Source organism: Argopecten irradians, chromosome 3 (assembly GCF_041381155.1).
Source record: "Argopecten irradians isolate NY chromosome 3, Ai_NY, whole genome shotgun sequence".
NCBI classification, from domain to species: Eukaryota; Metazoa; Mollusca; class Bivalvia; order Pectinida; family Pectinidae; genus Argopecten; species Argopecten irradians.
Window position 1 is genome coordinate 6,140,596 of NC_091136.1, and position 16,249 is coordinate 6,156,844.

At 37.2% G+C, this 16,249-nt stretch overlaps 1 protein-coding gene across 2 annotated transcripts; it reads left to right on the top strand.

Annotated features, from left to right (window-relative positions):
- The first annotated feature begins 166 nt into the window (after positions 1–166).
- LOC138317410 (testisin-like) lies at positions 167–11,426 on the top strand. Of its 2 annotated transcripts, none has more exons than XM_069259049.1 (6): positions 167–268; positions 4,666–4,828; positions 8,684–8,786; positions 9,293–9,455; positions 10,375–10,523; positions 10,970–11,426. In XM_069259049.1, the coding sequence occupies exons 1-6, from the start codon at positions 223–225 to the stop codon at positions 11,117–11,119; spliced, it is 774 nt and encodes a 257-aa protein (XP_069115150.1). In that variant the 5' UTR covers positions 167–222; the 3' UTR covers positions 11,120–11,426. The 2 variants fall into 2 exon arrangements, with proteins under 2 accessions (XP_069115150.1, XP_069115148.1); XM_069259047.1 differs by lacking the exon at positions 167–268 and adding an exon at positions 1,907–2,086.
- Positions 11,427–16,249: the final 4,823 nt, after the last annotated feature.

Consider the following 16,249-nt stretch of genomic DNA (forward strand, 5'->3'; position numbering starts at 1 on the left):
AGATCCCGCGTTGTATTTGCACCGGTTCACATGATGTTTTTACATATATTTTAAATGATCTACATATATAGAACATTTTGTCGCCGATTAGTTTTAGAATGAGCATTCTACAATTCTAGGTATGACACACAAAAATAAACTTTACGTCAGAATTTGACTCTCGCTTTCATTAGTTACTGTTGCTATGGTATAACACAGGAGAGTTCCGAAACAGTGGACAGCATGAACAACCTCCCTGTTCCCCTTTTCATAACACACCGATACCGTGGTAAGTAATATGAATAACAATATGGCTGCCTTCGATTGGCACCTCTCAGGTCGACAGTTTTTCCAGTATGCTTAAATACAGAAGGTGAAAGTCGCTTTCAGAACCGTTCTATTTGGAGAGCTTGATCAGAGTTAAAACGACGGAATGAGGCTGGCGTTTTCATTTATTCGGAACAACCGGTTCGGCCGTTTGTTTGTTTTTTTGTTTTTGTTTTTTTTTTATTTCAAATATAAATCATCATTGAACTGCAGCTTTTGATACAAGCTTATGAGGGCTTTGTCAAGACTCGTTTGAAAAAATATAAAATCATCAGATCCGTCTTTAATTCACAAACGAACAACTAGAGCTCCAACCAGCCTAACCATATAAACGAAAACGGTCTTACTCTCGGAGTGAAGCATTCGACTGACAGAGAGTTTGACATTTCTATAAATAACCTCACTCATACTCGAGAGTTGCAAGTCGAAGGCAGCAACTACATCCCATTAAGATTCAGTTCTGGTAACCTTTGGAAATGGCCAATCGAATTGCTGCTGCCAGAATCTTGACTGGAGACGATATTGTTGAAAAAGTTGTCAGAATTATTTTCGTGTACTTAAGCATCTCGTCCAAAAAGCACAACAAAACTAAATGTGTAATTAAACTGGGATGAAATGACGTTAATATTTCTCGTAGAAAGTTGTAGAAATGCATTTAATCTGAGGTGCAGGTGATATATGGGATGTTGTCAGATCATCTATTTAAAATAGTAGTTATTAGTGTTTGTATTTTAATCAGATTGAGAAAGTAGACCATGGGCTAGGAGGGTCCCATATGCAATCCCCTATTAACGTCCTACTAACAGTAAGGGTCATGTGAGGACGGCCGTCCGTTTATGTGGTGTCTTGCGTGTGTGAAGTGGGAGGTGCGCTTGTGGTAGCCATCGTGGATTTTGGATATACCATGAAAAAATATTAACACTTGGTAGGGACCATGTCAGGTTCAATTAAGACAAGTTTCAGCTAAATTACACTAGCAGAACATGATAAGTTTAAAATGTGATTTCAAGATGACGGCCATCTTGGATTTAGGAATGACCCAAAATATAACAACACTTTGTTAGGATTATGTCTGGAGAGGTTTAAAATGTGAATAGAAATGGACATTCTAACCCTTCAGGTTAGAAAAAAGGAGTTAAAGTGTTCTGAAATATCATCGCTTTCTCAGAATTAAAATACAAGTTCATTTACAAATACGGTACCAAACCAAACCTTAGCGATGGTATAAAAAGGACGCAAATTGTGCGCAATTACGCCCGCACCAATATTTGGGATCATATCAACAAAATACTATATTTACCATTAGATTTCCATTTCAAGCATTTAAATACACTAAGCAATATATTTTTCGAGTCTGACAATACATATCAGCACATCTCTTATTTCTATGGCTCTAATGTTGTTCAGACAGAAATATATAATGTGAATACAGTTACCTCCCACTGTTCTATAGTGGTGATAATGGGTCATTGTAAATTTAATTGCAAAGGAAATATATATATATCGATGGACTGATATACAAAGTCCCTGCAGGTAAGTTATAATTGATTTTAAAACAACATGTTTAAACATCACCACGATCTTTGACCAACCCATTCAAGGAGCGGTCATCATATCATTCAAGCAGAGCAATTATTTTATAAATATATATTCCACGAAGAGAGCAGTGTCTATAAGTACAGATATTCATAAAAAAACTCCTGATTTGAGAAAACAATGGCCGGAGGATGGATTTTGCTGGCTCTTGTTATTCAAGTGTTTTGTTTAGAGCAGACAGAAGGTGAGTTATACCAAATTCACTACAGTCCTAATGCTTCTGATTCGCTTTCATGGAAACAGGAAGTTAACTTCCAACATGTTTTATTAGAAAGTGAATTTGGTTTGTTTGTTTGATTAATTAACGTCCCATCAACAGCTTTGGTCATGTAAGGACGGCCTCCGTATGCAGTGTATAGCGCCTGTGTAGTGCGCGGTACGTGTTTTGGGAGACTGTAGTATGTTCGTGTTGTGTCTACTTGTATAGTGGAACTGTTGCCCTTTTTATAGTGCTATATCACTGAAGCATGCCGCCGAAGACACCAAACAACACACCCCACCCGGTCACATTATACTGACAACGAATGTATTTAGTTTCAAGTCAGTAATGCATTGTTAAAAAAAGGTTTAGGTCATCACTTGCCAACCTTAGAGCAATTGTTCAATTAATAGATGATTTAGTAAGATTTTCAGTAATCTATGGTGTATAGCAATCGAACAGTAAATTTCAAATCATCGTATTTGACCGATCATTAACTCATCTGATACCCAGGGGTCCGTCCGTCGGTCAGCAGTCGACTTCTTCTTCGTGATCTCTGGTTGCGTTTTAACAAAATTTGACGGGAGGCATCCTTATGGGGTACTGACTGAAAATGTATACCGTACAATGTTACACGATGTGCGGTAGGAATAGTGTGTGGGCGATAGCTATTATTGTTGATGTAAATTTAGAAATACAATTTTAGTGAGTAAACATGCGAAACGATAATGGAGTTTCATTGCTACTGTATGGATCACATGGTGAATCTAAACGTGAAATATAAAGGATATCCATTAAATAATAAACATTTTTACTTGTCAATTTAATATTTACGTACTACTTGAGCTGCTCACCAGTCTACTGTACCAACTAAATAAACTTATACGATGTTGATTTACTGCATATTTTATAAACATCTTCAAACTATGTTTGCTACTTTTCTATTGTAAACTTGGAACAATATTTTAGCTTAAAATTTGATTGAATATAAATAACTAAAACAAATCAAATTAATATTTTAATGCAGGACAGTTTTATTTAATTAAAACTCTTGTCATGTGGTCTAATAAGGATATTGCATTTAGATGTAAAACTTAACTATATGCAAAATCGTTTGAAAGAAAGAGTGTACATGTAGCTACATTTATTCTAGCTAGAGTATAGGTTTTACCAGAAATTTATATAGTATATTTAATTATCTAAACCTTTGGTTCGTTCATTCAGGTAATCACATCCTTTCTTATACTAGATCTGTTGGACTAGTACATGTATACCTGAGGCCAGGATGTTAGTTAAATTGGAGGTAAAGCAATTCATGGCTAGAGGGCAGAATTAGTATTAAGAGATACACATATGATAAATAGTTAGCTATATAGGTAGGTTTGGGGTAGAGCTGATGTATGAAATATTATAATGTAATAATACATGTATAGAAATACACGTTTAAACAGAAATTAAGTCTTTCATTAAAATGACAATGCATGCAAATTACTAATTAGACACATAAAAATAGTCCGTTTATGGAATGATTTATCAAATTTGATTGACCGATCGTCCAAATTGCACAGCAGTGCGGTACCGATCGCCTTGCGGACGATGTGTGCACGCAGGTTTTGGTACGTCGGCGGTCAAACAACTGTACAAATGATTAGGCTGGCCACCGGGGGCATTAGGGAAGGGGCATAAAGGGATGAATCCGGCTGCTTTCATATAAACGATTTTTTCTCTGAAAATAAGCATTGGATAAGACTCATATTGCAATGGTAACATCATTATGGGATGGGGGATTCAAAATAGTACAAATGGTGTGGCTGACCTCCTGAGGGACGGGGCCAAAAGCTTCTATTTCCACATTGGTGAGAAGGACCTTAAAACAAATTTCCTAAGAGACTTTAATAAAAATCTCAGATAAATTGAACACAAATTTTATATACTTTTATCGTATCACTAGAACAGCCTACATTTCGAGAAATAGCAAGTCAAACATATCCCGCTATCCTTGAAATCCAGTTATCCTGACGTCATGTCATTTTTTTCTGACGATAGTGTATTATTATTGTCATGACAACACGGTGAATTCCTAGCCAATGAAAATTGGTCCAGGTCATATTTTACTAGTGGCGTATGCAAGAACATTACACATACAACCACTGCAAATCAGACGGATTATGTGAGAACAGAATATAGCACACTGTCTCCAAAGTACCCTCAGTTTCAAGATCAAGAGCTGATAGCACAAGTTTTAAACACGCAAGTGACTAAATCTTACATTACCAACCTATTATTCAATTTTTCCAAAACATCTCAAAACATTTTGAAGTGTATGGCCATAAAGATTTATAAGAAATTGGAGATCTTGATTATCAAATCACTTCGAATGCAATCGCTGGATCAAACTTATACCACTATGTTATAGTTTCACATGTTTACTTGGTACATGTATATTACGATCTTATTTAATTAACAATTAGTATTTTGATTCTTTTGTGATATACCAAATTTCGCCATTTTTCACCATTTATTTACGACCTTATACCCAATGTTACCCTCGTTAAACTAACTAGGAAGAACTGCACCAGTACCCAGGATAACTGAAGGTAATGCAGCGGGTGAAGAGTCGTGGCCATGGCAGGTACTTATCCTATACAAGAATAAACAAGTGTGCGGAGGAACCCTTCTGTGTGCTGATACAGTTCTGACTTCGGCCTATTGTGTGAGGTATTCCACGTAAGTCGTAATATTCAAATTATTTGTACCCTCCCAAATACTTAAATTACTTAAATATCTATAATTAGTTAAATTTTGACTATTTAAAGGCCATGACAGCCATCTTGGATGCTGGTGAGAAAGAATGGAACCGGTTGCATGTCACCAGGAGTATTTGCAATAAAAGAATTATACATAAATCAATATAAAAATAAATAACAGAAATAAAAATGGACCTAAAACAGCTCCTTAAGGAACTCTAGGTGATCCGGGTTTGCAATTTTTTTCATAATTCAGGTACTGTTAATGGTACTATGCAATGGCGTAGCGCCCGTGCATGCTTGCATGCTCAAGCATGCAAAAAATAATTTGACTTACACTTTTATACAGTCAGAACAAACACAACATTTGAATACACGTTACGCTGCTGAATATAAATTACGTATAATTACATATGATATGTCCAACTGTATGCCTGACAAAACTTTGTGCACATTTGACAGACTGGAAGATTGGCCATTCTGGAAATTTATTAGAATAGTCTATATATTTCCGGTTACCACGTGCATTTAGTTGTTAAATTGGATTGTTTGAATCTTGTCGAAGACAATATTAGACTTCTTCACCAAATTCCGTCAAGCAAATGTGGATTTTGAATCGGGAAACACTTACGAATACCACAATAAACAACATCACATGAAAAGTTAAAAATATTCTAAAAACATATAACTATATTAAAATGATAGCAAATCAACTGAAATAGCAATTGCAACATGTTCTTGGCCAAAGTGAATTTTTCAATTTTAGTTCACATCCGGCCCGTTAAAACGCGTGTTAATCCATGATTTTCGGTGTCTACTCACGAAATAGTTGACTTTTATTTTATAGAATATGAACAGATTGTTGATTTAGAAAATATTTTTCTGTTGTTGTAATTGTTAGAAATAGAACAGAATATGTAGAAAAATAGGTCATAAATACTATGTTTAATTTTTTTATTGAGGTGGTCGAGGACTGGTCCCTTCTTACGCAATTTACGCCATTTTGACAGTGGTCTTTGACTCGCTGTCATAAACAAACCAACACGTAAACTTAATTCAATTTTGTTTAAAAATATTCGCCATAAGTTTTTCATCAGTTGAAATTACACACAAAATTCTCCCATTGCTTACTATTTTAAAGATGCTCCACCGCTGACAAATGGTATTTTTTCACTATGAAAACAGGAGCAGACGATTTAGCATTTTTCTTCAGTTACAAAAGTTACTTACTTTACACCATTACCACCATTGAAAAGTTTGAGCTTCTAATTTTACTTCAAGTTAAAAATATGAAAAATAATTAATTGCATCCCGAAAAAATTCCGTGACACTATATCCTATATGGAATGAAGTACTGATTGCGCATGCACCAAAGGCGAAATAAATTATTTTATATTATTTTTTGTGTTAATTAAGCATATATATACACGATTAAACACCAATTATTGTTCAAATGATGAATATCATTTATGCTCTGTCGGCGGTGGAGCATCTTTAATTTTTACAGACAAAAATCCGTGTTTTTTGTTCGAGCACTTGTCAAGGGAGTCTAGTATAGTACGATTATATGTATATAAAAAAAATCACCATTGTTCTGATTTTGTGTAAAGTTTTGAATGGTTATCACTTAAATATCGTGACCTCCATTTAACCATTGGTATATACGTTAAAAGTTACCACAGCAGTAAAATGGTTACTACATTGTAACAATGTCCCGTCAGCTTCTGGGAGGCTTCGCCCCCCATACCCCCTACCGGGGCTTCGCCCCTGGACCCTGAGCAAGGGGCTGTCGCACCCTGCACCCCCAGGCATGCAGACCTATCCATAATTCAGGTACTGTTAATGGTACTATGGCGGTCATCTTGGATGCTGATCTGATAGGTTTCGAGAAAATGGTCGGACAAAGTCGCGCCGGAGAAAGAAGAAACGGGGCAAACACAAAAATTTCCCACTCCGTTGGGGGAACTTAAAGGGACAATTCAGTCTAAGAGAACATTAAAATTTGTACATACATGTATATCGGGAAAACCTCAGTTCTTATGGGGGCTCGTAGAGTAATGCAACTTTTGTCTAGAACTGCTCAAATCGCTCTGACGGTAGTGTGTTTACCTTATTAGGTGAATTACCTTGCCTCAAAATCATTTTATCACCTCCTCAGTGGTTATATAGTTCTTTTGTTTAACGTGCGTGACTTTGGCTCGGGTATGAGTACAGCGTACATATTGTACCTACTTAATAGTATTGATCAACGATTTGTAATTACAACGGTATCAATTAAAATACTAAATATTGACGTGGAATTTGTCAATATTTTGTGTTATATGTTTCATAAGAAATGTAGAACAATACATTTATGCCATAGTTTGCTTCTTGGTTATTTAAAAGAATTAACCTGAGTGAATTGTCTCTTTGATAATAACTCTATATGTATGCTTTTGTAAAATCGAAACCGCACAAACAAGCGTTCCTGGTACCTACTATACACACTAATAAACATAGCGGCATTGGTATTTGGTGACAGTGAAAGTGGAATTTAATTTTGGCGCAATTGATTTTGAATTTTTTTTACACCCCTGAAATTTTTACCAATTTTTTCCGAATTCAGAGTTATTTTCCCAATTGAAAAAGTATAGGCTGTTGAAAATAGTCAGTGAAAAAAACACTGAGATATTTCTCTGTAAGTACAAAAGGGAACGGTCTCAAATTTTATATGTAAATTTCCCCCTAGAATTCTAGCTGGCATATTCCATTTCGTGACCGATTGGTCAATAAGAATTTCTAGAATTTGTGCAAAGTTTGTTACCGCTATTTCTCAGAAAATACTAAAGGGATCAGTCTCAAATTTCATGTGTAGGTGGCCCTGGGGTCCAAGTTGTACATTGTGAATTTTGGGATCGATCGATTGTCAAGACGGTCGTTAGGCCACCATCTTAGATTCTGATAATTGAAGTTTGGTACCGCTATTTCTCAGCAAGTACTCGAGGGATCGGTCTCAAATTTCATTTGTATGTTCCCCCTAGGGCCCTAGTTGAGCATAATGTATTTTGGGACCGGTCGATTGTCAAGACGGTCGACAAGCCACCATCTTGGATTTTGATAATTGAAGTTAGGTACCGCTATTTCGCAGAAAATACTGAAGGAATCGAACTCAAATTTCATATGTTGGATCCCCTCGGATCCGAGTTGTGCATATCACATTTAAGAAGTGATTGGTCAACAGCATGTCCGACAGGCCTCCATCTCAACGTTTGTTAACACTATTTCTCAAATAGTTCGATAGGGATCTATCTTGCTTTTATGTAGGTTCCTCTAGAGCCCTAGTTGTTTATATTGCATTTGGGGACTGATTGACCGTCAAAATGGCCGGCCGGCCGCCATCTTGCATTTTGATAGTCGAAGTTATATTTCTCAGAAGGCACTGAAGCCATTGAGGGCTCAATTTCAAATTTCATATATGTATAAAGGCTCCACATAGTTTAAGTTTGTAGAAATTCAATTATCACATTTATATATATCATTTTTGGTGGGCGCCAAGATCCTTCTTGGATCTCTTGTTTTGTTTATTTTGTCACGATTTACAACATTATACAATTTACGACTCATTAGTAAAGTACGCAAAGTTTAAGCCATAACCAGGCCTACGATGTCATACAAAATCAAAGAGGAGAAATACAATCATAAAAATTCACAACCACCAACTTTCATTTCACGGATGACGAACTGCGAATAACTTATTCCTAATATATTTATTATAGGCTTGAAGGAATAGGTATTAACGCACTAAATCCACTAATGACAATTATTTTATCCCAAAATCATGTCTGTATTCTTGCAGGGGACCATTGTGGATACGAGTTGTAGTTGGGATGTACAACAGAAGAAAAAACGAAAAAATCACAAGAGGTCAAAAAAGGTTCCAAGTGAAAAAAATTATACTGGTATGAGCTTATACAATTTGATTGTTTGATTGATTAATAGCCATGGTCAACCATGTAAGGACGAGCGTCCATGTATGTTGTAGAACGGAACTTGCCCATTTTATAGTGCTTTATCACTGAAGCATGTTGCCGAAGAAACCGAGCAACATACACACGTACCCCGCCTGTTCACAATATACTGACAACGGGCGAATCAGTCGTCCTACTCACTGTTTGCTGAAAGCTAAGTAGGAGCAGGAACTGCCACTTTTGTAGAATTTGGTGTCTCGGCCAGGGGGCAGAACCCAGAGCCTTCTACATAGTAGAGAGCGCTCAATAGAGGGCCAAACTTGAGGCGGTGACAAGGGTGTAACGGTGTTAGGATGAACAATTATACTGTCGCATTATACTGAAAAAGGGCGAACAAATCTTTCCACAACCTTCGTGCCTTCGTTTCAACTAAGCTTTAATTTTTTCTCAGCAATACCCGATTAAATTTAAACTGTTATAATTGAGTACTGTTTCAGCATCCGGACTATGACGTTTATGCAAATGACATAGCGATCATCAAACTCACTAGACGTGTAAAATTCAACAAATACATTCAACCAATACCGCGGCTGGCGGACGACACTATGGATTTCCTGAACAAAACCTGTTACACCACAGGATGGGGGATTTTTCTCAGTAGTAAGTCATAGCTTAAAGTCGATAGTGATAATTTTATTAAAAATACTATTGAAAAATGTTTTGATTGACCATGCTGTACAAACTACTACTAAAGGTCAATGGCAGTTTACGATGTCAATACATATTCAATTAATATATGTTACACGTTGATAAAACGGTAGTATTATCCACGTTACTAGTAAGTTTAGACCGCTAAACCTGCCTATATTACTGTTTTTTATTCATTTGTTTTCCTAATATATAGTCAGCTCACGATACCTCTTAAAAACGTGAAATCGTAACACAAATTTAGTCTACGCTACGTCAGAGGCATATTTCTAATACATCGTCCATGAAATGCCGGGAAAACGTACACATACCTATTCATTGGGATCTTATGTACTCAACTGGCCACATGTTACATACCAAATATGAAATTAAACAATTCTGCACAATGAACTCCATCCGAGACCCTTCTATTTCACACATTTGTAATGGCCGCCGATTACACTTTTATTTGAGTAAACGGCAGCCAATCACCATCGCTTCCGGTTTTATTATAAAAAAGCTAGCCACATGTAGGCCTGTAGGCCTGTAGTGGGCTACATGCATACATCCCGCGACGTTCGTGTTCAACTTTAATATTTGACAAAATGTTGTGTATTTCGACCATGATTCCACTATAACAACTCTGGATGGCTAGCACGAGACAGAGAGTAATCATATCCGATGAAATTTCATGGATTATTTGTTTTAATGTAATTTATTTGTATTTTATTGTTAGCTCTGAAAAAAACACTTTGTATTCGAAGCGTATCTTTTATATGGGTACCGCTATCGTGGAAAATTCGAAACGCAGGACAATTAATCATATCAATATCGATAGTTATTTTGACATTCTTTTCATAAACCGTTCATTATATTTTCTGTTTTCCAATAGTGGGGAACTTCAAACGGCCGAATGTTCTACAAGAAGTTCAGACGCCTGTAGTTCCAAACGCTATGTGTCAACCGTTGTTTGATCCATTTAACATCGCATTGGGTGATGATACGATATGTACCAAGGACATCCCTAAAGGTGCATGTACTGTAAGTAATAACATTTATGTCATGATCCACATGATCAATTTTCATAACAATGAAACAGTGATTTCAACCTCAATTATATCATTTGCTCATTTCCGTGCATAATGTTTATCCTTGACTTGTCATTTTTAAAATGATTCTGGTTAGAATTTCTACCCGCTCTTACAGTTGGAGGCTATATAGTTTCGTCGCATATACCTTCACCTCTGCGGCAAGTCGGATATTTACCTCAGAGTCGGTATGCATCGGTATACCAACCTCGGCACGTGCAGTGTGAATCCCTCGTCGATTGGCGGCTCAGGATACACATCCTGCACGTGCACAGGTTGGTGTACTGATGCATACTCCCACTTCGGTTAATATCCATAACTAGGCATTCAGCTAAGCTGTTCATGTTTTTTCTCACTAAACATTTACTGTTATGGAATGAAATGTGTTTTAATTTCCAGGGCGACGAGGGTGGTCCTCTCCAGTGCCTTGTTAACAAGAAGTGGGTACACGCAGGAGTCACGTCATTTAATACAGGCAGATGTGGCGAAGTAACCATTTATTCCAGGACCTCCTTCCACAGGCAATGGATCTTGGAAAATATGAAGTAACATTATTCGTTGTTGATATGTTACCTTACTATTAAAGTTAGAAACGTGACTGTACAAATTATCTATTGCGGTGATCCTAGGCTCATTGTGTGAAATTACAAATCTGGTATAATTTGGTCATATAATGTATGCTCTAATACTATTAAAATCACGTACATATACCTACCCTAATGCTATTGTAGCTGAAGGGACTGATATTGTCTATTCGTTCTAAATGGTATTGTAATTTCCTTTCTGGATTTATGAAACAACTTTATCTGACAGTTTCAATTTAAATGTCAATTTAAATAAAACCAATATTATGGAATTTGTCAGTATTTGTTGGTTTTATTCAAAACCACATTATCCATCAACAATTTACTTAAATGACTTCATGAAAAACACTCGGAATTTCACCAATTGTGGCTGATAAATATGTAACATTCTCACTGGGTAGGGGTTCACATCTCATTGGGCTTACTCCGGGGGAGTGGGGTCAAAATGGTGTCAATTTCATCATATTATCAAAAAATATTTCAATGAAAGTCACAAATGGATATCACTTATATGTTAAGTTGGGCAATTAGATCTTACAAATGGTTTGGCCGATCGCGAATTTCCAATTAGTTTGGATATCGCATTGGGGTCACAGAGCTGTGGCCAAAAGGGATACGCCATATTGCTTTTAGGAGACTGCGATATATTCGTGCTGTGTCTTCTTACATAGTAGAACTCTTGCCCTTACAGACAGTTTCTTGTTAATCTAATTCATAAGTACAATACAACTATGCCTTATCTCAGAAGCCTGTTGTCAGAACAATGTCACCGGGTGGGGTGTGTTAATTGGTGTGTTTGGTGACATGCTTCAGTGATATATCACTATGAAAACGGCAAGAGTTCCACAATACAATAAGACACAATACAAACCTCGCACTTCACACACGCATGACTGCATACACGGGAGGTCGTCTTTGACAGTCCCTGGCTGCTAATAAGTCGTAACTACGGGAGACCTCTTCCACAGTCGCTGGCTGCTAACAAGTCGTAACTACGGGAGACCTCTTCCACAGTCCCTGGCTGCTAATAAGTCGTAACTACGGGAGACCTCTTCCACAGTCCCTGGCTGCTAATAAGTCGTAACTACGGGAGACCTCTTTGACAGTCTCTGGCTGTTAATAAGACGTAACTACGGGAGACATCTTTGACAGTCCCTGGCTGCTAATAAGTCGTAACTACGGGAGACCTCTTTGACAGTCCCTGGCTGCTAATAAGTCGTAACTACGGGAGACCTCTTTGACAGTCCCTGGCTGTTAATAAGACGTAACTACGGGAGACCTCTTTGACAGTTCCTGGCTGCTAATAAGTCGTAACTACGGGAGACCTCTTTGACAGTCCCTGGCTGTTAATAAGACGTACCTATAATAAACCAAACCAAGGTAACAATCTTTCATGTCAATGATGACGATGCATGGAGAATAATGGAATACACTAGAGTCGAATCAAGCAGGGAGGGCCAAAACTGATCCACCATATCATACTCGATATGCAAGCTTTTTAAAATGTGTTTATCTAAATAGTAGGAAATGCATAGTAAATTTGACGTTATCAAACATCTGGTGAAAGGTAATAACTTTTTCGCTTCATTTAAATCCCGACACAAGCTCCTCGCATTGTCTTTCAGCACCGATCCGGGTCATATCTACGCCCATCTTCATTTGTCCTGCATGTAGGGTGTGTGGCACCGTACTTAAGGAACTTACATCTGGCATAACCGATTTTTACGTTTTGTTAAAATGATACCAATTGAATCAATATAAAACAACAGGTTCTCTTAGTACTTACGGAGCATGCGCCTTGGTAATTTGCGTTTGTGCAAATCATGTCATGTGTGATACTAAATAATATTTGCATCATCTGCTGGCACTGCGGGGGCGTCATAACAGGTACCTCAAGTTCTTGGAGAATTCGCATGTTTTTTTCTCTCCTTCTGTATAAAAAGATTTAGAGGTTATTATATGATACTTTTTGCTAGCCCCCGACAGCCATATCAGCCTAAGGGCGGCAGGTTTTTCTGTCACATTTTGGAAAAAACGTAATAATTTAATGTAAAAAATAAGATTTCAAGCGCAAAAATGGTAATTTTCCAGCAAATTTTTCATATTTGGATTGACGCAGCAAAAATTTTCCCAAAAAATATTACTGATCGTAATCAATTATTTGATCTCTTGTCAATCAGCAAAAACAAAACATAAATATAGAGAAATTCAAACGAGAATTATTGTTATACCATCATTTGGTTTACAAAACATTAACGTTTGCGTATATAGGACATATGATTGTTATTTTTTCCCAAACCGCCGACACTACAGTTTCTTGGTGTCTCAGAATTTCCTGAATATAACATTGGCTATTGAAAATTGAAATCTCAACAAATTTTGATTTAAAGAATCAATAATTCTCTTTTGCATTTCTATATATTTTTGTTTTGTTGGTGTTTCAACTGATTAATAAGAGATAACTGATAACGAATAATAATTTGTTGTTGGGAAACAAGTTTTGCTGCGTCAATCCAAATACGACTGGTTCGCCCGTTGTCAGTATAATGTGACAGGGTGGGGTGTGTTGCTTGGTGTCTTCGGCGGCATGCTTCAGTGATATAGCACTATAAAAAAGACAACAGTTCCACTATACAAGAAGACAAAACATGAATATACCGCAGTCTCCCAAAACACGAACCTCGCACAACATATCGCATACATAGGAGACCGTCCTTACATGACCATAGTTGTTAATAGGACGTTAACTAATCAAACAGACACACAATCCAAATATGAGAAAAAAATTGCTGAAAAATCACCATTTTTGAGTTAGATATCTAGTTTGTTTTTCATTTCCTGCGTACGAATTGCTGCACATATTGGATTATTTGGTCCTGATATGTATTTGTTGTTCTATTGTGAACATTTTGGATACCTCATTTGTCTACTTCGGTTGAAAAATGTCGATGCTATGACTATTTTTCAGTTTTTAGTGAAATTCGAGATGGCGGCCATCTTGATAACGTGATAACCGGAAGTTCATCTCAACTTATGCAATGTTAACATTTTGATTTGTGATCAGTGGGTCATAAGGGTTAGGAAACGTATTGGTTCGAAGGGGTTTTTTGGTTTTTTTTGGGGGGGGGGTGCATGTGGGACCCTCCTAGCCCATGGTCTATATATTTCCATCTTTTCTATCTTATTAACAGTGACCTTTTTTCCGGTGTCTGTTCAGTTGTTACGCCAGTAGGTATTAATTAAAGTCAATTCTATTTCATATCTGTAAGGGTTTTTTGTCAATACATTTTCTCTACAATAATAAGACAGCTAAAATCACAACTGAATAACTCCGGGTCATCAATGCACTCGTATTTATCCGACTTTAGAATAGCTGACCACAACATTATTATAGCATCTGCGATTGGTAATTTTAAGTTGGTCTCAATGTCAAATTCTAATTTTTACACTTCCATTGATTGACAAAAATATTTGCGTGAAATGATTAAGTTAGTATAATCATAGAACAATTTATTGAGCTTCAATTTAACAGACCGTAAAAATCACTTACAGAATAAATAACAAATAGACAATATCCAATGCTTTTGTTTGATTAATTGACGTCCTATTAACAGCTATGGTCATGTAAGGACGGTCTCCCATGTATGTGGTGTGTTGCGTGTATGTTGTGCGAGTGTTTTGGGAGACTGTGGTATATTCATGTTGTGTCTTCTTGTATAGTGGAACTGTTGCCCTTTTTATAGCGCTATATCACTGAAGCATGCCGCCGAAGACACCAAGCAACACACCCCACCCGGTCACATTATACTGACAACGGGCGAACCAGTCGTCCAACTCCCTGTATGCTGAGCGCTAAGCAGGAAAAGAAACTACCAGTTTTATAGACTTTGGTGTGTCTCGACCAGGGGACAGAACCCAAAGCCTTCCTCACAGGGGCGAACGCTCAACTCAAGGCCAAAAGTGAGGCGTTGCCAAGGGAAGCATTAGGAAAGACAAAGTCAGTTAGGAAGAATAGAAAAGATAATACCCCAAATCTAGTCGCCTTTTACGGTCATGCAATAGGGGCAGCAGGTACAATTTAACGTCCTACCTGCAGGTCCGCTAATAACTTTATATCACTTCTTCTCAAGAACCAGAAGGCCCAGGGTACTGATATTTGGCATGTAGAATGTTTGGATGAAGTGTTCAAATGAATTACCTTGACCTTCATTCAAGGTCACACAGACCAAAAAGGCTAAAATCTTTAAAAGACTTCTTCTAAAGAACTGAAAAGCTCATGTTATTCATATTGGGCCTGCAGCATGCTTGGATGTAGGACTACCAAGTCTGTTCAAATGAATTACCTTGACACTCATTAAAGGTCACAAGGGTCAACTAGGCTAAAATCCGTTTAACGACTTCTTCTCAGGAACCGAAAGGCCAAGGATACTCATACTCAGCATGCTTGGATAATGGGCTATCAAGTTTGTTCAAAGCATTGACCTTGACATTCATTCAAGGTCAGAGGGGTCAAATAGGCTAAAATCTTTAAATGACTTCTTCTAAAGAACCGAAATGTCCAGGGTACTCATATTGGGCCTTCAGCATGCTTGGATAAAGGGCTATCAAGTTTGTTCGAATGAATGACCTTGACCTTCATCAAAAGCCACACGGGTCTAATAGGATTAAATCTTGATATATCTTCTTGTGAATAACTAAGAGGCCTAGAGACCTGATATTGGTATTGGGCCTGTGACATGCTTGGATGAACGGCTACCATATTTGTTAAAAAATGACCTTGATCTGCATTTAAGATCACTGGGGTCAAAATGGCTAAAAATTTTGAATGGCTTCTTGTAAACAACTAAGAGGCCTTGAGACCTGATATTGGGCGCCAACATTGACATGCTGGGATGAAGGGCTACCAACTTTGTTGAAATGAATGAACTTTATCTTAATTCAAGGTCACACAAGTGAATTAGGCTTAAATATTTTAACCGATTGTGTTGTATTGTGCCAATTATCAGGTGACCGTTAAGGCCAATGAGCCTGTTTTTATTTTTTATCGGTATGTTTACTTCTATTTCGAAAGGTGCCTGATACTGCTGTATCTGTG

What these genes read in the sequence shown, in the direction of transcription:
- LOC138317410 (XM_069259047.1), top strand. Translation starts at nt 2,023, where the DNA reads ATGGCCGGAGGATGGATTTTGCTGGCTCTTGTTATTCAAGTGTTTTGT. An exon ending in TTGTTTAGAGCAGACAGAAG is followed by an intron (nt 2,087 to 4,665) that starts GTGAGTTATACC and finishes TAAACTAACTAG; the next exon opens with GAAGAACTGCACCAGTACCC. An exon ending in AAGTGAAAAAAATTATACTG is followed by an intron (nt 8,787 to 9,292) that starts GTATGAGCTTAT and finishes GTACTGTTTCAG; the next exon opens with CATCCGGACTATGACGTTTA.